Source organism: Haliotis rubra, unplaced genomic scaffold (assembly GCF_003918875.1).
Source record: "Haliotis rubra isolate DU_JTF1 unplaced genomic scaffold, ASM391887v1 Scf185, whole genome shotgun sequence".
Classification (NCBI taxonomy): domain Eukaryota; kingdom Metazoa; phylum Mollusca; class Gastropoda; order Lepetellida; family Haliotidae; genus Haliotis; species Haliotis rubra.
The window spans coordinates 703,582-726,934 of NW_025765836.1; the positions used below are offsets into that span (position 1 = coordinate 703,582).

The following is a 23,353-nucleotide window of genomic DNA, read 5'->3' on the forward strand; positions in this document are numbered from 1 at the left end:
ATTTCCAATAAAATATATGAGGTATTCATATCATCATAATTCTAGCATAATATCCAGCTGCTAAATATAACATAAACATACAGTGTTTCACTTTGCCATACTGACTGACTGAGTTTGGTTTTACGCCGCTTTTAGCAATATTCCAGCAACATCACGGCGGGAGACACCAGAAATGGGCTTCACACAATGTACCCATGTGGGGATTCGAACCCGGGTCTTCGGCATTACGAGCCAACGCTTTAACCACTAGGCTACCCCACCGCCCCCACTTTGCCATACCAAACTAGCAGTCCACAGGACCCCCAACTGCCAAGTTACAACTTAGGGTTCTTACAGGAAATATGATACCTGTAAATTAATGAAAGGATGTAGAGAAAATGATGTACTGTACTGCAAGATTTGATAATAATTTTTATTACAGATGCTTAATATTTATCAAAATTTGGTACAGTGAATGATACATTGTAAACATTGCATAAACAATGGTCATAAAAATATCAGTTGTTGGTTGTTTCACATTTCACTCTCACACAGTACTATTTTTAAATGATTCCTGAGTAGTCTCCCTTACATCAGGGAACAGTGAGTGATTATCGCCTAATATTGTATCAGCAATGTTGCAGCTACAGTCCGTGATCGGGACATTCAGAAGAGGTGACTAAGGAGTCTGCAATGCAATGATGAAGACTATCATTTTCAGTCTACTTGACCATATTATAATGATAACCTAGCTAAACTCTTACAAATGGCCAATCTTTGCTAGTCCTTATGATGCCTTAACGATTGTGCAGTTAGGCAAAGACCAGTGCCAATTAGGACCAGTTAGGACCAGCTGCTAATTTCTATCTCAAACAAATCTCACAGACAACTTCATAAGCTATCAGTTCTCCATTATCAAATAACCTTCATGTAGGCAACATGGGTACAAGTCGTGTTCATATTTACAGCAATCATATTCTACAACTTTCTAAACAATACCTTCTTCTTTTGTTTAAGATTTGATTATCTGGTGCAATCTGCATTAACTAGTTCACTTCATAAATACAAGTGTCACGTTTCACACATCACAGCTCGACCAGTTTCTGGACTTGACTCTGAGGCAGACGGTCCAGATGCGGCCCGCAGATCCCAGAGAACAACCATATCACACATTATCACAGTTAACTTGGTTATTTCTTCTTCTTCATTTCTTCCTTAACTTCATTCATTCCTTCTTTCAATTCTTTGGTAAATGTGTTTCGAAAGTTGTCAAATTTCTGCCCAGAGTTTTTGGCTTCCTGCTGAAGTTTATTCACAACGTCTGCTTCTTGAATCTTCTCAAGACTCTGCAGGCCTGACAAAACAGAGCATCATATAATAAAGGTGCTTTCATACAATGAGTGAATATTACAGTTAAGAATACACCAGCTATTTCATAGTAGCTCATAGACAGTCAACAGTCACTGAGTCAACAGTGTCTGTTCCAACCACACTTGTTGACAGCAGGAGCTAAGACTTGTGAGGTCACACATCGTAACAATCTTGTAGTCACTGTCATGTTGCTTTCATAGTAATGGTTTTTTTCTTTTCAACACAAACTTGTCTGAATATACTAGCCCCAAATTTACTCTTGACATCAGATTTAGTGTTAACATGCAGACTCTGTTCAGCTGAAGCATACAAAATGTATGAGATTAAGGCACTGAACTAGTTGCTCAAGTCACTAATTGTACTTAGGAAAACATTTGAATAGTAAATAAAACTATATGACAATAATGGTGCATACTAATCGGTGGGCCAGATAATTATTAACTTTTGCTATCATATGAATTGAATTCCATTACAGAACTACTTTCCTTTCCTTTCAAGAAACGTCAGAGAGAGCATACGAACAAAGCTATACTTGAATGGTCAGAAGACTGTCTTGGTGTACTCACCAGCTTCCCTCCCTCTGTGTAGCATGTAGGCTGTTAACTGTGCAGCTCTTCGTATAGGGTAGCTCTCTGCAAGCTGAACAAGAGAGACAATGAGTGTTTGAATCTGTAGGTTGTCATATTGTGGACGCACCAGGCAGCATTTATCCTCAATTGTTATGTGTATTATCATGATTTTAAATACCCTGGATCTATTTACCTTCTACTTACTTCTACTGAGGTAAAAATAGCTGTCCAGTTAAGTAACAGTCATGAGTGAGGGAAATCACTGATGAGAGTTTTGTCACTTCCTGTCTGAAGTGTTAAAAAGGGTCCAGGTTTCTGGACAAACAGCTTGACACTTGACCACTGAAGTTTACCTTATATAATTTCAGCCTTGCCACAGAATAAGGACCGATCTCTTCCTCCCAATATAACAGATGGCCAGTAGCTTTTATCCATAAATCCTTGCTATATGTATGAATATCTGACTTGGAAGGAAAACAATTAGGACTGACCACTTTTAGCAATATTCCAGCAACATCACGGCGGGAGACATCAGAAATGGGCTTCACACATTGTACCAATGTGGGGATTCGAACCCGGGTCTTCGGCGTGATGAGACAACGCTTTAACCATTTGGCTAACCCACCGCCCCCGAAAACAATTAGGATGTCAGGTAGACCTACATTTGTTCTAAGTAAATTTACAAACCTTTTGCACCACCTGCTCATTTTGCATCAGATATCTGAAACAATAAAAGAAAAGTCAAATTAAAGTCTAGGCACTCTTGTCTGTTACATGGACTTGGGTGTGGGATTGCTTGAGTAAATGTTTGTATATCCTATATTTGACACATCAACCAGGCTACATAGTGTTCAAATCCGTTTATTCAGTACTGAAGAGGCCACAGGCCTGTAGTACAATTACAATATGCATATGGTAGAATATAAGCAATGATTAACGTGTATATTACATGACACAATTAAGACATGACAGTCTTACATATTGCTACAATCTCATTAAACTGAGGAATTCATGCCAGGCTTATAATCCAGTCACAAACACATGCTGCAATAAACTTTCGACGAAAGTTTGGTCAGGTCATTGGTTTTCGAAGGTAGTGCTCACTTGGGTGGTAACGAGGGTTGTTGCGTCAAACAGACATTATAAATTCATAAATGGTGGATTGTGTTTAGTATATAGGGTCGTATATAATTATCTATAAGTCAGTGACATGTTCTACAATATTGGTCATGCGATAATTGAGACAAGAATTGACACATGCGGGTGTTACCAAAGGTAAATTAACCTTAATAAAGCTCTGAGAGGCATCCTGATGTAGGAACTACGTAATGAAGAAATGTGTCGCCGAATTCAACTTCACATAATGCGTCGCGTCTTCCTTGTCACTCAAAAGTTGGTTCGACCGAGTTGCGTGAAAAGGCACAAAACAAAACACTGGCCAGCTCGACCTTGACTTTTATGTATACTGCTCCAATACAGCGCGTATTGTACTTTGTGGGGTTAAAAAGGACACGGCGAGACCCTGTTAGGAACTTAACAAAGTTATACTCTGCAGCAGTGCATGTTATGCTCTGGAATGCTGCATAAGGAAAGAACATGTCGTGGCAATGAGCTTGCACAGGCAAGCCGACTGCAGGTTGTGAAACCTTTCATCACTTTTACATCATGCTGAGGTGTTAATTGTTAATAAAACCAATACTGAATTTTATCATTTTCGCAAAACATTCAAAGCAAATCCTGTTTGCTTTATGTTTGCGTAAGTTTTACCTGTCATGTTGCTCGGGGATGCAACTGAAGTCTGAATCTGGAAAACTTCACAAAACCAGTAGGTCTAACATGTGCAGTAGCTCTAGCTTTTAACTAGCCTCCTTTTAGACCTACTATTATTAAAGCCAAGGGAGACCGCTGTGTATATAGTTCGTTATACGCATTTCGACAGAAATATGCAGCAAGTGGCTGATATATCCACCAGTTCGTTATTTATAAACATATCTTGTTGTAGTATTAAAAATGTCCATGCAGTAATGTGGCACTGACTTTAATGATTATATTGTTTCAGATAGAAATGGCTTGCTCAATGGTACAGCGACTGGGTTGTCGTCTTGTCTACAGGACAAAAATCATGGTCGAGCCGAAGTTTTCCCCTGCAGTGTCTGCTCCTTGTTTCTCCACAGACAACTCGTCGGTGCAACCAACTACATCAAGTCAACTTCCCAGTGTATCATTACGTCTCTTGCAGGATGAATTTAATATCCAGAAAATACCATTTCACAGTCAGTTCAATGACAGTAAGATTTATTCCATTAATCATGGACATCAAAGTGTATCAACACAAGAAAAGGAAAAAGTAAAAAATTCATTAAAGCAGTGCAGGTCTGTCACAGATGTTTTTCGAAAATTGGACATCCCCACAAGTGATCAAACTGAAGAATTAGCAGGCTCAGCATCACATGCTCTACTGAGAATATGTAGTGTACAAAGAGATGAGAAAGCCAGTGACAGTAGTAATGAGTCAGAGACAATTCTATGTGACAGTTTATTGGATGAATTATATGACATAGCTGGAAGAAACCTGTCATCTTTGCCCAGTAGTACAGTACTCACTCTGGGTAAAACGTTTCTGAAGTTCGAAAATACCAAACACAATTTTTCTGAATCTTTAATAGAAGATATAAAAGACGTATAGTCGAGTTACAGTTCTCTTTGACAGATTTGTTTACACTGTGTGATGTGCTGAAGGGGAATAAAAAGTATCAGGAATTGGTCAACTTGATTTGGTTCCATATTGGTAAAAGTTCCATCAAAATTGATATCTCGCCTATCCTCTGGGGACCTTCACAGTCTAACGTCGGTATCATGGAGCTGATGAAACTATGGATCACATTAAACAGCAGCAGTACCAGTGAAGAAATGGTGTCCATCCTCAATTCATTGGTTCGATTAAATGTCTGTCATAGAAGAATCCTGGAGAGTCTTAGCAGATTTATCAGTAAGACACTCCCTGACACCAAGGACACGGATATTATGCAGATCTTGCTTGCCTATAACCATTTCGAGTATAGTGACCGTATTTTCATGGAGGCTTTGGAGAAATATGTCATCTCGCATGGCTCCCAACTGAATACAAATCTCCTTGCTCTTATAATGGAGCATTGCTATGCCAGCAGAACCTTATCACCTTTAATATTTGATAAGGCTGCTTCACATCTCTTAGAAAATGGACATTCATACAATCCGCTGCAGATTTACTTGATCTTGCGACCTTTTGGACATCTGAATTACTCCCCCCAACCACGGCATAAGTTTGTATGTGAAGCAGAAACTGTTATCTTGAAGCAGTTGTTTAATTTAGAAGCCCACCATGTGATCGAACTTGTGTGTACTTTTGCCTTTCAGGCAAATTTTTCACGAAACTTTGCACTAAAAGTATTCACTCCATATTTCTTTGGGAAGCTAGCATGTGAGTATTGCTGTTTAATTTAAGTTTATTTGCAACTCTACATTCAACATGTTCAGTGATAATTCACACAAGTGACTTATTCTGTATCCAGTATGACGCTCAGTGTGTTCAGGGATGGAATTGGTCTTCAGCAACCAATGTTCGTGGTAACAGGCCATCAAGCATGAGGTGGATAAGCTGTCAATCTCCATGATTGTCAATCTCTGTTGATGCATGTCATTGTATTCTGGAGTGGTTGGGTAGCCTAGTGGTTAAAGCGCTCGCTCATAACGCTGAAGGCCCAGGTTCCAGTCCCCACATGGGCACAATGTGTGAAGCCCATTTCTGGTGTCACCTGCTGAGATATTGCTGGAATATTGCTAATACTGCTGACTGAGTGAGTTTGGTTGTAACTCACTATTCACTAACTCATTGTATTCCAGAGAACAATTCTCATATTGTCATTTACTGGATTGTTTGGCCCAAATTTAATTATTTATACATCATATAGATGGATTATTGCTGAGTGTGGTATTAAGTAACAACATCAACCCAAATGATTCAATGATACATGAAGTTGTTTAAGAATGCAATTAGATATTTATAGACTTAGCCTTTTAATGTGACCATCAAGCAGGGTATGAAACTCCCAAAACTTTCAGCCAGACCACAGGGCTGGTTGGATGTAAAACTTGCCAGCCCTGACCAAAACTTACCTGCCTGCAAATAATTTAGGTATGACAAGTGACGTAGTTTATCATCCAATTGGAATTCATCATTTATTTTTACGAGTGAATTTATAATGATTTATTATCCTGAAATATGGTGAATATCTTCAGATACTTGTCTAAATTTTACCCCGAACCGTTGGGCAGGTGAATTTGAGAATCTGGTAGTCTGTGTTGAAAATAACCCATTCTGGGTGGTTGGGCAGGCAGTTATTTAGAACGCTGCATAAAGTGTGATGTCTTAACCTTGTTAAGATAACAGAAATTTCTGACATCAAGGGGTTCTTGAAATGTGAACCTTAAAAGTGTGTATTGGCTCTTTCTTCATTAAATGTGGTATTTTTAGAATTGGACCCTGAGCAGAGGAGACAAGCGAGTGAATATTTGCTGATGTTTAAAATGGCTCTCATCACAGAGACAAACATCTGGAAGGAGGTCATGTCTCAACCTCATGGCAGCATGATGGCAGGTAGGTCAAGGTCACATGCTAACGTTCTTCTCTCTGTCCTCAACTCTCCATGAGAAACTGATAAGGGATGCAACAATACAAATTGTAAACAGATGATAATTACATTATCGTGACAATCTGACACAAGTCAAGTCAAATAAATGGTCACTTTGTGGAGCACTAATGGCAAATATTCAAGATCTAGATCAATTCAGTCTGTTTTCGAGTTAGAAGGGGTGACCTAATGGATCGGGTGTTCAGGTACTGTGACCTGGTTGATAGAACATCAACCCCAAAGGTTTGAATTTTCGTGCACAATATGAATCATGGGATTGTATGGTCTAGATTCAGTTATTTGGCATCATTCCACTAGCCCCTGTCCCCCTAGCCGCCTGTTGTTACAAGACATTAATTAGTACCTCTAGCCCCTCGCCTGGCTGTTCTGCTAGCTGTCATCACTCCCCTGTAACTGGATTAACTGGTACTAAGCTCGTTAGGTCAGGTTTTGGTTGTGAATAGCCTGGAGGTACTAAAAGTAGCTGGTAACAACAGGGGGCTAGGGGGATGGGGGGCTAGAGGGGTGGAGTCAGTTATTTACATACAGCTATAATCTTGCTGAATGAGGGCTGGTGGGGTAGCCTAGTGGTTAAATTGTTTGCTCATCATGCCGAAGATCCGGGTTCACTTCCCCACATGGGTACAATGTGTGAGGCCCATTTCTGGTGTCCCCAGCTGTGATATTGCTGGAATATTGCTAAAAGTGGTGTAAAAATCAACTCACTCACTTGCTTTCTGAATGAGCTGAAAACAGTTCATAATGCCTATGTTGCCTGGCAATCCCATATAATGCTTTTACTGGAAATGACCTGACCAGAAAGTTCATAAATACATCAGATGTGTGGTTCTTAAGTGAGGAGTAACAAAAGGCTTTATGACATGGTGTCTAGGATATGGTGGTGTTAACTGGTTTATATCTGTCACAGGTACAGTCGTAGAACTACAGCACACCTGGGGTGAGTGTTTTTTAAAATATTTTTTAGTTTTTCTTTTTATTAAACATTTTTTATGATTTTGATGAATTTTGAAGGGCCACTGATCCAGAGCAATTTCCGTGGACTGGTTGTTGCTTTTGTTATTGTTTTTCTCCAGTGAGTACCCGGATGATATCCCAGAATTCATGACTGGTTCGTTACCCCTGCTGCGCCACCCTCATGCGCAATTGATAGTATAAGTATAGACTGATCAACAACCATTAAATCTTTTTTACTCGATAATCTTATGTTGATTTTGTTGTAAAATTATGTAGACTTTGATGAATAATTTGGTTTCTTACAAAAAAATATTTACTTTGATAAAAATGCTGATTTTGATGTAAAATTTTGATTTCATAGTAATATAATAATGTTAACGTAAATGGATGTAGATTTTGATTCAAGGAATAGTTTGACCTTGAATTTGGTGAGAAGCCTGATATAATAGCATTGTTTTGAAAGTAAGGCTAACTAAGTACATGGGGAGTCTTGGGGAGAGTAGTGAACCCAAGCTCACTAATCTGAATGTTGTATTAAATGGCATTATTTTGATAACAAATGAAAACATTAAGTTTAACCATCTGCCAGTGGTAAAAAATGTTATGACTGAAATAACGAAGTCAATGTACGTCTTTATATTTTGTCTTATAATCCTAATTAGTTTACTATCATATTTGTATGCATTTTGAAACTTAATAAAATGCACACGATCTGCTTATACTTAGTGAATTTTTAACATGATTGTGATATACATGTATAGACATTTTATAGATTGCCAATGTGTATCATATTTCACACACACGCCCTGAGTGCGACCTAGTGTATGTTGTCTGTCTCATTACACTTCACGGCAAATGTTTTTATTATTTTGTTGAATGCCACAACAAATAAATAAAAACAAAATGCAAATATTAAAATTAAAACAGACTAAAGTTATAGCAATAATATCAGGCTATTACCTTGTTAGGGGAATGTATCGATCAATATCCACATAAAGGCATGAGATGCCATTCATCTGCAGCTGACAAAGTATCCTGTTCCATGTCATATGTCTTTCAACAGTCTTATATGCAAAAAAGTGATCTATCGTTTCAGGTTTTTCACATTGGTGTATAGTCCCATTGGTCACCAAAGATAGCACACCTGGCAACTAATTGCATGATGTCCGCCATTCTTTAAAAAAGTAATTTAGTTAGCCAATAATGAGCAATCAATCAATATATTGGCGGTTAATCCTTTGAAAGAAGGGTGTTGTTTTTACACAGGCACTTTATGACAGGGTGTATTCAGTATAGATTAGTAAATCTACATACATAAACACTACCTTCTGACAAATCCGCTGTGCAGGATAAAAGCAATTAATCAATCAGCATGTTATCAGTTAATCCTTTGATCGATGTTTGTTTTGTAACTCAGCTGATAATTCCTCTTACTGCACTTCCATGCGCATATTACATAAGATGTAATACATTTGCCACATCAGACCTCAATTTATAATGAGTATTTACTCAAGACACAAGAAATGCCAAATGGGAACCTTTGTCGTGGTAATCTGAGTGGTGTTATCACTAATTATTCCTGTTATAAATTCATTAACTGACCATCAAGTGCATGATGACAAATAATGTGTAGGTTTATACCACCTAACACGGGTTACAACAAGGGAGTAGTAATCACTGTATTGCATGCAAGTTTGATTGCCTGAAAAAAACAACTTATGGGCCGACACTGTTTTGAGGATACGAACGGAACTTCATTGTTACATAAGAAATATATATAAGCATTTGCTGTGTACTTAGTTAAAAACTGTATATACCTATGTACCTAAGTAAAATTTCAGATTTATTTTGCAATGGCAAAGTGGGGTTGTAAGTCTATGGATTCAAATGTATCAAATGTGTGTTTTTGATATCATAGCATACGTAATAGACATCATATTTTTACATGATTAAATATTGAGGTAAAAAACACAGAAATAGGATCAAATTTGATCAGTCACTATACCATCCAAACATTTGAAAATCTGGCAAAAGCCAACACTGCTGGGATACTTTATTACAATCAGACAAGAACTACTGGGGATATTTTTAAATAACGGCATCTGATGGGCATCCACCCTACCTAATGTCCCACTGATTAGGTTGAAGAAATTCAGCCAAGGTGGACAGTAGCCCAGTCTCTGTGTTCATCAGGGTCGAGGGAGCAGGGGCTGACCAGTTTGCAGCTAGGTTTCGTAATTAGACTGCTGGCGAGAAATATTAATCGCTCTGGATCAGTGGCCCTTTAATGGCACTGACGACCCAGTCATCTAACTCACCACAGTTTGCTGGACAGGTGTAGCCTTTATGTATGTGGGGACAGTGGGATAGCCTAGTGGTTACAGCTTTTTGCTCGTCACGCCGAAGACCCAGTGTAACAGGCCAAACTCTCCCCCTGGCCAAACCTTTTTTGGGCCTAGGCCAAACTTTATCCCCCTCGGCTTAATCTTCCCCGGGGAAACTTTGGCCTAGGCCAAACATTCCCCACCTTTGAATCAACTTTAAAGCCTACTTGTTTCAAACCTTTGTTCTTATATCAAAAGAGGGAGATTCTGGCCACGCAAAGGCTATTTCTTCCCAAACCTTGTTTTCATGTTTATGTTTGTCTTGAAGAAGTCAGAAACAAAAACAAGACATAGCTATTCATGTGAACACATTGATAAGATATTCATGTATGTCAAGTTCCATTAACAATTTACAGGTCATCTTCTTCTCCATATATAATATGTACATGGTTCCCATTTTGTTTCAATATCCTTATATAAGGTGAGATTAAAAAGAAAAGCCAGCATAAAAGCAAAGATATTATATCATTACTATTATTTATATTATTATTTACTTATTTTTTACTTCAATAATTTACTTATTCCCGCTTACTCCAAATTGGCGTATCTCAAAATCATTACTATATTCGAAACTTTAACTAAATACCCAGTTTTTACTTGGATGTCGCCCATTTCTGGTGGCCCCCGCTGTGATATTGCTGGAATATTGCTAAAAGCGGCGTAAAACTAAACTCAGTCAGTCAGTCAGACTTGGATGTCCATATCCATTCAAAATTTTATTCCCTCACTCATGGCTTTAAATATGGCATGCAGGTTGGCGACATCAACTTAACAGTTGGAAGCAAACGTTAAACACAACAACAACAACAACCCAACACAATATCTATATCAAATGCTGTATCATCTATCATTCCACTATACTGCTTATTCTATTCGACCCGTGAAGGTCCTGGTTAGAATATTGGTCTTCAGTAACCCATGCTTGTCGTAAGAGGCGACTAACGGGATCAGGTGGTTGGGCTTGCTGACTTGGTTGACACATGTCATCGGTTCCCAATTGCGCTGATAGATGCTTATGCTGTTGATCACTGGATTGTCTGGTCCAGACTCGATTATTTACAGACCACCGCCATATATCTTGAATATTGCTGAGTGCAGCATAAAACTCAACTCACTCACTATTCTATATTCAAAAGACAAGGTTTGATAAGGGGCATACTTGGCCCATGGATATCTGAATCATATTTCATTCACCAAAAGTGATTATGGATTAGTAAACAAGCTTATGTGAATAATGTTCCATTACATTTATATGTAAATACAACAAATATTGGATAATAAACAGCATGATAAGAGAGCAAGCAACCTGTGTATATTACATCTTATTTACCCATCAAATGTGCGATTGAATGTTTACTTAACTTCTGCAATGTGTCTTCATAAAAATGTCTCTTGACATAAGAGCAAGGGTGGGGAAGAAGTAGCCTAGGTAGGCCAGAATCTTCCCCTTTTGATATAAAAACAAGTGTTGGAAAGAAGAAGTAGCTGATATCTTTAGACATTTACTCCCACATCAAGCTGACATGCTCTGATATGTAACTGAAATACATTTGAAAGTAGCATTAAACCCAACTCAGTTACACACTGCGTGTAGAGTTTACCATCTGTTTCATTGATATGTATTGTTGTGTGACAATTATTCTCCATGCAGGGATATTACAGAAAAGTATGGCAGGGATTTACCTTAAGTCCTGTATTTGAGGGTCCCTGGGACTCATACTCTTAATTTTCAGGGGGTCCTGGACAACAAAATGGGGATCAGACACTTAAATATTATTATTAATACTGTTATATGTATTGGGTATCATGATCATCACATTAATTGTTACAGTAATTAAATTGCAAACGATACCATAACCCAGATAGCAGAAAACTCAGAGATAACTTATTGTTACTTGATTGGAATTTTTACAAAAAGTATTTGGACTTTTTCTGAGTCCCTGTGGACGCGCTAATACATTTTGTTGCGTCCATTGTCAATTTTTATGCGTATAGGATGCAGGAATTCGCGTCCTGTAAATCCCTGGTATGGCAGTTACTATGTCCCCACCTCACAGAGCAGTTCGAGCACTATATCATGTGTCATTCTATGTTAAAACCTACAATCAAGTTTGTATTTGTGTAGTTTAACAGTACATTTGTACATGTATATTTGTTGAACCCTGCTTCTCAGACTAAAGTAATTATTTTGCAAATTATTTTTCAGATACACCATTGGTAAACAAACAAAGTTCTAAAATGTGCCAAGCTTTAGAGTCTTTGCTTGGACAGAATGGATTCAGGATGAACTGGACTCCCAAGTCTTCAGCTTTCATGTTGGGTAGGTGTTGGGGAGACTTTGTAGTATTAGTGGACAAAAACTAGTCACATGTCGCCTCTATACCTCATATGGGTTCGGGCCGGTGAGGTAGCCTAGTGGTTAAAGCGTTGCCTCGTCATGCCGAAGACCCGGGTTTGATTCCCCACATGGGTACAATGTGTGAAGCCCATTTCTGGTGTCCCCTGCCGTGATATTGCTGAAATATTGCTAAAAGCGGCGTAAAACCATACTCACTCACTCATATGGGACCAGTAGTTAGAAGATTGTAGAAGTGCTGGAAAGTTGGTGGCATGGATTCAAGCATTGTTAATACTTCACAGGTTTGTATGCACTTATCACCTGTGAATATACATGTTTGCTTGAGATGTAGTCTAAGCAACTTATCAACAAATGACCTTGTTCAAGTGAGAGTAAAACCAGCAAGTATTGAGAGTGCCCATCATTAAGTCATATCCTGTGTGACAGCCTTGTGGTATATGATCTACATGTAGCTTTAATGTCAGGCAGTGGTGGTACTTCTGTAAATAGTTCAAGACACCGTATAATTCAGCAGATTAAAGCAGACACATGTGGCAGGCCTCATACTGGTCCAGTCTAATGGTGGAACGTAATGTACATAAACGTGATTTATTGCTAAAGAGCTTAGAGTGACAAGGCCCTGACTTGCCTGTCTTCTTCCTCTTGCATGTGTCTCACATTCATGTACTGTCCGTTTGACAAACGATCATTATTTTGTTGTCACTTTGTGCTATTTTTTTACGAGGGGGTTACCACTTGCTGGTAGAACAGCCAGGTAATCAGCAAGAATGTGCAGTGAAATTTCAATTTCACACGTGCAACTCTCACACCTGGCTGTTCTATAAGCAAGTTGTCCTCCCTCGTAAAAATAGCGAAAAATAATGATCGTTTGTTAAACAACTTTTTTATTCGGGTGTCCAAAATTATGAGACAAGTCATCAGAGTTGGTCCGTCAATTTAATGACTGCAAAATTTGATTTTTTTGCAATTATTAGATTTTGTGTCAGTGAGCAATTCATTGGTCTCAAATGAAATCAAATGGACTGTAGGTCTGATTGTTCAAAGATTGTTTAATTTATGCTTAACTCTATTTCTTAAACCTTCCTCGTGTGTCACAATCGCAACTTTTGACTTGACTAAGACAAGATCTGCACAGCAGTGTGTCTTGTTCCCCATGATTGCGCAGATCGATGCTCATGCTGTTGATAACTGGATTGTCTGGTCAAGACTCGATTATTTACAGACCGCCACCATATAGCTGGAATATTGCTGGGTGTGGCGCATAACTAAACTCACTTGTTCCCCGTGAAGCTGTAGCCTTAGACATCAGACAAGCGGCTGTGACAGTTGGAGGAAGAATTGTGCCATTGATTTGAAGTAGTTGTAGTTCTAGCTGGAGCTGCCTACCCAAACCTCATCACTGAAATATACATGTGGTAACCAGGTACTCTGAGCCAGGGCATCTACACCATGATTGGGACTTATAAGGGTTAGTCACTGCGACCAATCTTCGAATCTCCATGTATTCAGGCCAGGGCATCTAGGGAGGTATGATATCAATGTAAAACATCTGATGTTAATGACATTGCCCGACAACTTGACCAGATGCTCATGCTGTAGCATGTTGTTTTACCTCGATGACATGCTTCATTGTTCGGGGAAAAATGTGGTATAAAACCATATTTACTCACTCATTGTTCATAATATTAATCACTGTATTGTCTGGTCTAGACTTGATTATTTATAGGTCAGCATCATATAATTGCAGCTGGAATATTGCCAAGTTCAACATTAAACAACAAATACAAACAAACAAAAATGTTTGCCAGTTGATGGGAGGTTTTGTGTAAAACTACTCCCTTGTCTATCCAAATGACTAAACATTCACATCCCACATCTTATCAATTTTGATAAATAAACTGGTGAAACATTTCACAAATTGCAGTCATTTTGCCATCTGATATTACTTTGATGTTGATGTAAAATTGAATGTTCCAGACATTGTTGTCTATGTGAAGGATGGGAGGCCGGTTGAAGTACAGGAGGAGGAGGTGGACTGTGACAAGAGGTGAGTGACACACCTGGTGAAGCATCTCATGTGTGTTTGTGTGATGGTGTTCACCTCTCCTATATAGTCCCTGGAGGTGCCATAATCTGCCTGGTTAGAACTATTCCACCTGCTGGCTGGTGCACAGAGAAATTCATTCAGTAGTTGTATCTGGTTACCTGCTCAGGCTAAATGCTCAGTGGTGCACCTGATCACTGTTTAGTTCCTGGTGGTCCTGCCTGGTTAGATGTGAGATGTGAGACCACCTGCTGGCTGGTGCACCTCTCCTTCATAGTCCCTGGTGATCCTGCCTGGTTAGATGTGAGAAGACCACCTGCTGGCTGGGTGCACCTCTCCTTCATAGTCCCTGGTGGTGCCTGGTTAGATGTGAGAAGACCACCTGCTGGCTGGGTGCACCTCTCCTTCATAGTCCCTGGTGGTGCCTGGTTAGATGTGAGAAGACCACCTGCTGGCTGGGTGCACCTCTCCTATATAGTCACTGGTGGTGCCTGGTTAGATGTGAGAAGACCACCTGCTGGCTGGGTGCACCTCTCCTTCATAGTCTCTGGTGATCCTGCCTGGTTAGATGTGAGAAGACCACCTGCTGGCTGGGTGCACCTCTCCATTCCTGGTGGTCCCTGTGGTGCCTGGTTAGATGTGAGAAGACCACCTGCTGGCTGGGTGCACCTCTCCTTCATAGTCCCTGGTGGTGGTGCCTGGTTAGATGTGAGAAGACCACCTGCTGGCTGGGTGCACCTCTCCTTCATAGTCCCTGGTGGTGCCTGGTTAGATGTGAGAAGACCACCTGCTGGCTGGGTGCACCTCCTCCTTCATAGTCCCTGGTGGTGCCTGGTTAGATGTGAGAAGACCACCTGCTGGCTGGGTGCACCTCTCCTATATAGTCCCTGGTGGTGCCTGGTGATCCTGCCTGGTTAGATGTGAGAAGACCACCTGCAGGCTGGGTGCACCTCTCCTTCATAGTCTCTGGTGATCCTGCCTGGTTAGATGTGAGAAGACCACCTGCAGGCTGGGTGCACCTCTCCTTCATAGTCCCTGGTGGTGCCTGGTGATCCTGCCTGGATAGATGTGAGAAGACCACCTGCAGGCTGGGTGCACCTCTCCTTCATAGTCCCGTGTGGTGCCTGGTTAGATGTGAGAAGACCACCTGCTGGCTGGGTGCACCTCTCCTTCATAGTCCCTGGTGGTGCCTGGTTAGATGTGAGAAGACCACCTGCTGGCTGGGTGCACCTCTCCTTCATAGTCCCTGGTGGTGCCTGGTTAGATGTGAGAAGACCACCTGCTGGCTGGGTGCACCTCTCCTTCATAGTCCCTGGTGGTGCCTGGTGATCCTGCCTGGTTAGATGTGAGAAGACCACCTGCTGGCTGGGTGCACCTCTCCTTCATAGTCCCTGGTGGTGCCTGGTGATCCTGCCTGGTTAGATGTGAGAAGACCACCTGCTGGCTGGGTGCACCTCTCCTTCATAGTCCCTGGTGATCCTGCCTGGTTAGATGTGAGAAGACCACCTGCTGGCTGGGTGCACCTCTCCTTCATAGTCCCTGGTGATCCTGCCTGGTTAGATGTGAGAAGACCACCTGCTGGCTGGGTGCACCTCTCCTTCATAGTCCCTGGTGGTGCCTGGTTCCTGATGATGTGAGAAGACCACCTGCTGGCTGGGTGCACCTCTCCTTCATAGTCACTGGTGGTGCCTGGTTAGATGTGAGAAGACCACCTGCTGGCTGGGTGCACCTCTCCTTCATAGTCCCTGTGTGGTGCCTGGTTAGATGTGAGAAGACCACCTGCTGGCTGGGTGCACCTCTCCTTCATAGTCACTGGTGGTGCCTGGTTAGATGTGAGAAGACCACCTGCTGGCTGGGTGCACCTCTCCTTCATAGTCCCGTGTGGTGCCTGGTTAGATGTGAGAAGACCACCTGCTGGCTGGGTGCACCTCTCCTTCATAGTCCCTGGTGGTGCCTGGTTAGATGTGAGAAGACCACCTGCTGGCTGGGTGCACCTCCTCCCTTCCCTGGTAGTCCCTGGTGATGCCTGGTTAGATGTGAGAAGACCACCTGCTGGCTGGGTGCACCTCTCCCTTCATAGTCCCTGGTGGTGCCTGGTTAGATGTGAGAAGACCACCTGCTGGCTGGGTGCACCTCTCCTTCATAGTCCCTGGTGGTGCCTGGTTAGATGTGAGAAGACCACCTGCTGGCTGGGTGCACCTCTCCTTCATAGTCTCTGGTGATCCTGCCTGGTTAGATGTGAGAAGACCACCTGCTGGCTGGGTGCACCTCTCCTTCATAGTCCCTGGTGGTGCCTGGTTAGATGTGAGAAGACCACCTGCTGGCTGGGTGCACCTCTCCTATATAGTCCCTGGTGGTGCCTGGTTAGATGTGAGAAGACCACCTGCTGGCTGGGTGCACCTCTCCTTCATAGTCTCTGGTGATCCTGCCTGGTTAGATGTGAGAAGACCACCTGCTGGCTGGGTGCACCTCTCCTTCATAGTCCCTGGTGGTGCCTGGTTAGATGTGAGAAGACCACCTGCTGGCTGGGTGCACCTCTCCTTCATAGTCCCTGGTGGTGCCTGCCTGGTTAGATGTGAGAAGACCACCTGCTGGCTGGGTGCACCTCTCCTTCATAGTCTCTGGTGATCCTGCCTAGTTAGATGTGAGAAGACCACCTGCTGGCTGGGTGCACCTCTCCTTCATAGTCCCGTGTGGTGCCTGGTTAGATGTGGGAAGACCACCTGCTGGCTGGGTGCACCTCTCCTTCATAGTCCCGTGTGGTGCCTGGTTAGATGTGAGAAGACCACCTGCTGGCTGGGTGCACCTCTCCTTCCTTTGGCTTCGGGTTCAGACGCCTTGGCTATCCCAGAGGGGGAGGGTTCGCTCCCAGTCCCCCTCTCGGTGCTGGCGCAGGGTCCGTTGAGGATTCCTGGGGTTCCGGTCCCTGCGCCACCCGGCCCCATGAGAGCGGAGGAGCCGGTTCTGTTCGAGTTTCCTCCCGTGTCTCGTGACCGGGGTTCGAGTATAGTGTCGGTTGCCGGAGCTGAGAGTCTATGGAGGTTGGGGAGGTCGAGGAGTCGGAGGGTACTTTCCGCTTTTCATCGGCTCTCCGGGAGGTTAGGCAACGTATTGACGAGTATATTCCCCAAGCCGTGGTGCCGACATGTCGCTCGGACTCGACTGAGTAAGGCGTTTGCCCTTAGGCAACCCTCTCAGACACAGCTCCGTATCTTGCCTTCCCTGGTGCAGGACGTGATGGATCCCCTCCTGGTTGGTTCTTGCCTACGGTTTGATCGACCTGAACTTGTTAAGGGATATCAGCTGGGGGATGATTCTCTGTTCTTTGTGTAGGTGGTTGACGAGTGTGTGGTTACTTCAGTCGCCCTAGCGGGAGGCTTGGCTTCCTCAGGTGCAACCCAGGCTGCCAAGCAAGGGCAGTTAGTACCACTGTTTGCCCTAGCGGGTGCCCCCCTACAGCAAGCATACCGACTTACAAGGAAGTCTACCGGAATGCCATGCAGCAGGTGCGGGTCGTGGTCCACGAAGCATACCTTTCCTCGATCCAAAGGTCGGCTCTGGAGGCTGAAGGGAGCACTGGGGACGTTTCCCCGAATGTTGTTCTGCTCCGCCAATTATCCGAAGTACAGGCCCACCTGACGCGAGACTCTTTACGGTCTGCCGCATCTACGGTGATGTGCGCAGTCATGGGGATGCGAAAGCGGTGGCTGTTTACATCCCGTTTTCGGCAGCAACACAGCAGACGTTGTTTCCGGGGGCACAGCCGGTCATTCGGGCGGCTGCTGCTGCAGCAGCTACCTCCTTCAAGGACTCTAAGGCCTTGTTGGAGCAACCGCGGGCTTCTTGCTCCCGCGCTCCCGTAGTAGGTTCTTCCTCCGGGGCGCAGCCTACGCCCGAGTCTGACGGCTGGCTTCAGCCGCTGGGTAGTGGCAGGAGGAGGAGGAGCCGTCCCGCCACAGGTAAGGGCAAGGAGCAGGCGTCTTCGTCTGGCTCCCAGCAGCCGTTGCGCGGTCGCAGGGGGTCTGCCCCGACCTCCCGTTAAACCTGCAGGCTGTCGCCGTGGGTCCGTCCCAGCCAGATCATCTGCAGGGGACCACTCACACACTCTTACCACACGTCCCAGTGGGAGGCCGCCTCTCTCTATTCCTGCCGGAGTGGGAGAAGGCTACCAGCAACACTTGGGTGCTATCCACCGTCAGTGTCGGCCATCTACCACTGTAGAAGCGAGGCCACCAGAGTTCACCGGCATACGTTGCACTCCGGTGCTGTCATGTCCGGTAAAGGCGGGTATATTGCGAGACCAAGTTCAGGCTTTGCTGGACAAGTCCGCAATAGAGCGCATACCATCGGGCGAGGAACAGGCGGGGTTTTATTCCACGTACTTCCTCGTTCCGAAGAAGGACGGTGGGTTCCGTCCCTTCTCAACCTCAAGGGGTTGAATCGTATGTTAGAGGTTCCATCCTTCAAGTTGGAGACACTTCGTTCAGTGGTCTCCTCTGTTCAGCCCAGCGATTGGCTTATGTCAATCGACCTAAAGGATGCGTATCTACATGTGACAATTCATCCATCATTCAAGCAGTACCTCCGGTTCTCTTACGACGGGATGTATTACCAATTCACGGTGCTCCCCTTTGGCATATCCACTGCCCCCAGGGTGTTCACCAAGCTCATGTTAGTGCCGGCTACCCTTGCAAGGTCGCAAGGAAGGCGTTGTTACCCTTACCCTCTAACTCAGCCAGCGAGCCTAGATTCTACCCACACCGTGATAGACATTCGAGCTCGACTTGAGTGGATCATAAACCTCAAGAAATCCGACCTGGTACCCACCCAGGACTTGGTTTTTCTCGGGACGCGGTTCACAACTCACAAGGGTCTTGTCTCTTTGTCGCCCGACTGGGTCACCAGAGTTCGGGAGATGGTGTCTTCGTTCCTCTCCCAGCCCCAGGCACCAGCTTGGACTTGGCTCCATCTACTGGGTCATATGGCGGCAACTATCTCTGTAGTGTGGCAGGCACGGTTGAGGATGCGCCCTATACAGCAAGCTTTGGCGAGTCTGTGGGCTCACTCGGAGGATCTGGAGAAGTGTCTCACAGTCCCTGGGTGGTTGTCTTCTCACCTTCAGTGGTGGACCAATGTCGGGAATCTCTCCAAGGGGGTCTTACAGTTCAAACCGATGCGTCCCTCACGGGCGCGCGTGTGTGTGTGTGTGTGTGTGTGTGTGTGTGTGTGTGTGTGTGCGTGCGTGTGCGTGCGTGTGTGTGCGTGTGTGCATGTGTGTGCATGTGTGTGTTCTGGGCAGTCTGTCAGTGTCCGAACTCTGGTCCGAAGCCGAAGCCCGCCTTCACATCAACGTCTTGAGAGCTGTGCGGTTGGTGTTCGAACGCTTCCGGGATCATGTTCAGGGCCAGGTGGTTCGTCTTCAGTTGGACAACCGTACGGCCATGACATACATCCTGAAGCAAGGCGGCACGGTGTCCCTAGCGCTCCTTCGGGAGACGTGGGAATTTCTCCTCTGGTTGGACCGTCCGGTAATTCCTGTTTATTTCCTGGGGCTGGAGAACGTGCAAGCAGACACTCTCGTTCCCCGGATCCTGGCCCCGCACGAGTGGATGCTCGACCGGCAGATATTCGGAGTTATCTCCCAGTTGTACGGATCGTTCCAGGTGGATCTATTTGCGTCCGGCGGGACAAATCTGATACCTGTGTTCTGCTCTCGACTACCGGACCAGAGGGCGTTAGTATCCGACGCCTTCCTGCTGGATTGGACGGGCAAGGTGCTGTGGGCGTTTCCGCCTCTACCACTCATTCCCCGGGTCCTCTCCCAGCCAGCTCGGCTACTTGTGCTACTGGCACCGCTATGGCTGTCACAGAGCTGGTTTCCGGTAATTCTCAGTTTTCTGGCTCAGCCAGTGCTCCAGATAAGGGCCGTATCGGCGTATGTACGGACAATAAATATGCACGATACGGTAGGAAATAATTTAGAAAACGTAGCAGATATGCACCACGGCAATGGTCTACGGTCTTAGAATCATCTACAGACGTATTTATCTGAAAAAGTATTGTTTTATTGTTTATTGACCTGTTTACACCTGAGTAGCAATGTTGTGGTGTATATACATGTATTAAACGAAACACAAGATTACTGATACGCCGTTAAATTCCATTCAGTACTCTAAATGTACTCTTTAAGGTTTTCCAGTACTCCTATATTGAATAAAATAAGGAGTACGCACTCCTGATGTTGAAAAATTATCTGGAGCCCTTTGTTCCATTACCTTTGCGACCGGACATTCTCACTCTGAACGGCACGCCATACCCCAATCCAAGGATTCAGTGGGTGGCTTGGCCTCTGTCAGGTCTAGCCTCGAAGCACGCGGTTGCAGACACAATTTTGGCTTCGAGGCGGGATTCGACAAACGTTCAATATGAGGATAGTGGTCCCGCTATACGCGCTGGTGTTCAGATAGGGGGATTGCAGATCCGTTTTCTGCGGATTTAGTCCGAGTATTGGAGTTTCTGCAAGCTCGTTTGGAAGAACCCTCAAGGTCTATATCAAACGAACACAAGGGATCGGTACGGGTAGCCATCTGTTCTGCTGTTACGGTGACGGGAAGGCTGGCATGCTGGCTAGCAAATAGACCCTATCACGCTGGCTTGTATCGGTCATTTGTGCTGCGTATCAGGCTAAGGGCTAGCCTTCCCCTAAGGGGTTGAAGGCTCACTCAGTCAGGGCAGTGGCCACTTCAAAGGCTTTTGCATCGGCACTGCCCATTGAAGAGATATGCTCTGCCGCTATTTGGAGGAGGCCTAGCACTTTTATCAGGCACTATCAGCTCCATACACATTCTCGTGATCATGCGCGTTTTGGCCGTTCTGTTCTCTCCAGTGCACAGTGTCCTGCCACCCTGACCGAGTGAGTCTTGGTTATCTGGACAGTTGACGCTTTCAATTGTGTATAATTGATATATCCGCTGTTATCATATCTAACTACTTTCTATTTCTCTCATGAGATTATAGTCGGTTGTGAGTTGGTTTTCCCTCTTACGGTGCTCTTATAATAGATTCACGATGTGGGCGGGGTTTTTTACTTTCACACTGTGTGCGTATTGCTTTGCTTAACCTGTGAGGTCGGGTCTCAGTACTTCCCTCCCTGTCGGTTACCCTCCCATCATGCCTCTCGCGGAAGCTTGGTGAGTGTTGTGGCGTCTGTTACATTCTACCTAACGATCGCTCTTTATGTGTACTTTGACAGAATTCCCTCCTCCCTAGCCTCCGGTCTTTGGGAGTCTGAGTTCATGCATATGTGTACCCCAAGGACAATCTCTATGAAACAGAATAAGCTAAACCTGTAGAGGTTTCCAATTCTTTGAAGAGAATCGTCCTTGTGGTAGGGCCACCCAACTCCCTGCAATTCTGTTCACTGATTTATTCAGCAGAAGGAATGATTTTTAGGTGCTTACCTGGTGGATGCGCATGTAGCAATAACTCCATTTTTGGGGCGATTAAAATTTATTGTACAATATTTTTATTAAAACATTGATTCAACTGTCACATGACATTTTCAGCAGCAGAAAATGCATATATGTACCCCAAGGACGATTCTCTTCAAAGAATTGGAAACCTCTACAGGTTTAGCTAATTCTTTGTTGCAGACTGGTGTTGTTGATAAGGCGACCAGAGCACTACCGGATCAGGCATAACTCACAGCCTCGTCTGCTGGGGAAGTATGTGATGATGAAGAGACACCTGTTAAGAAGTGGATACTCTGTGTTGGAGGTAAGAAGCACAGGGACAGTATCAAGCAATATATAGAAATATCTATGTACTATTGTGATATATCTCAGTATTTGTGTTGGAGATATACGACGATTGTAATTAGAATAGATCCAGATGATTGTGGGGTTATGTGTGCAATTTTACTAATTGTCCCCCTGTGATGTGGACAGGTACTCTTGCTATGAACCATTGGTTTTCCTGACTACCACTAGGGGTGGTCCCCTCGTCATGCCCGAAGGCCCCGTTCGATTCCCCCACATGGGCACATTGTGTGAAGCCCATTTCTGGTGTACCCCGCCGTCTGGAATATTGCTAAAAGCAGAGTAAAACCCAACTCACTCACCATTACCACTAATGACAGGCTGCTGGGAATGGTGTGGACAGGATTGTATAACTGATGTTATCACCTGGCATATGCTGTTCAGTGATAATTGATACAGACAGACAACAAGAAAGACCAATTTCCTCTATTTTGATTCCTTTGTACCATGTTATAACAGAAATTAACCAAAAATAAGAGCATTTGCTGATAGTTTCACAAAAGTGCATGTTGCTGGTACAGTGAACGTTATTCACACCTATTGAGACACAATATGGAAAAGATGCAGTAATACCTGGCTATCATAGAGCATCTATTTGACTGTTTTCTCTGTATTAGGTGTCTGGTGAAGCAGTTGACAGCAACAAAGACTTGATGGAGTACTTCCAAAGACTGCTGCAGCCATACATCGCCTTCTCAGAGGAATAAGGAGAAACTGGGCCTACTATATTCAGTGAATGAGGAGACAGTGAAATTTCAGTCAAATGAGTGAGCATAGTATGCATTTACATCATCTAAAACAAAGAATAAGTTTTCAATTGACTAAATTTTGATCAAGGGAAACTTCCTGTTTTGTTGTCATTTTGAAATTTTAAAGATGCTTGTTAGGGCAGATGTCAGAAATATATGGTTGACATCAGAAGTATATTGAGCTATATGTAATGCAACCGAGGCTTTCATTAAATAATTAAAAGCCAGAGGCTAGACACAAATAGTCTGCAGACTTTCATTAAATAAGTGACACATTTCTGGACATGTTCACAGTTTCACAGAAGAAGAACTATTTGTTTAAATGAGATTGTCATATATCTATATGACTGATATGACTGTGTTTTTGTGTATCAAATGACTCTTTGCGATATGTGAGACACGCCAAGCTTGCTTCGCTACCTGATTTCCGTGACAA

At 43.8% G+C, this 23,353-nt stretch overlaps 3 protein-coding genes across 4 annotated transcripts; 2 read left to right on the forward strand and 1 right to left on the reverse strand.

Moving 5' to 3' along the window:
• Positions 1-398: 398 nt before the first annotated feature.
• Positions 399-3,398, reverse strand: LOC124273851 (protein NCBP2AS2 homolog). Its single transcript, XM_046709163.1, has 4 exons — positions 3,205-3,398; positions 2,607-2,640; positions 1,917-1,989; positions 399-1,333 (listed from the first exon to the last, which is right to left on the reverse strand). Exons 1-4 carry the CDS (start codon positions 3,225-3,227, stop codon positions 1,170-1,172), a joined length of 294 nt encoding a protein of 97 aa, XP_046565119.1. The 5' UTR covers positions 3,228-3,398; the 3' UTR covers positions 399-1,169.
• A 76-nt stretch (positions 3,399-3,474) lies between these two features.
• Positions 3,475-4,760, forward strand: LOC124273852. Of its 2 annotated transcripts, none has more exons than XM_046709164.1 (2): positions 3,475-3,555; positions 3,979-4,760. In XM_046709164.1, exons 1-2 carry the CDS (start codon positions 3,481-3,483, stop codon positions 4,603-4,605), a joined length of 702 nt encoding a protein of 233 aa, XP_046565120.1. In that variant the 5' UTR covers positions 3,475-3,480; the 3' UTR covers positions 4,606-4,760. The 2 variants fall into 2 exon arrangements, 1 of the variants encoding a protein (XP_046565120.1); XR_006897758.1 differs by having other exon boundaries at positions 3,511-3,592; positions 3,979-4,075.
• Positions 4,761-4,775: 15 nt separating this feature from the next.
• Positions 4,776-23,010, forward strand: LOC124273839. Its single transcript, XM_046709148.1, has 7 exons — positions 4,776-4,908; positions 6,433-6,555; positions 7,518-7,547; positions 12,155-12,268; positions 14,285-14,354; positions 22,004-22,127; positions 22,786-23,010. Exons 1-7 carry the CDS (start codon positions 4,776-4,778, stop codon positions 22,873-22,875), a joined length of 684 nt encoding a protein of 227 aa, XP_046565104.1. The 3' UTR covers positions 22,876-23,010.
• Positions 23,011-23,353: the final 343 nt, after the last annotated feature.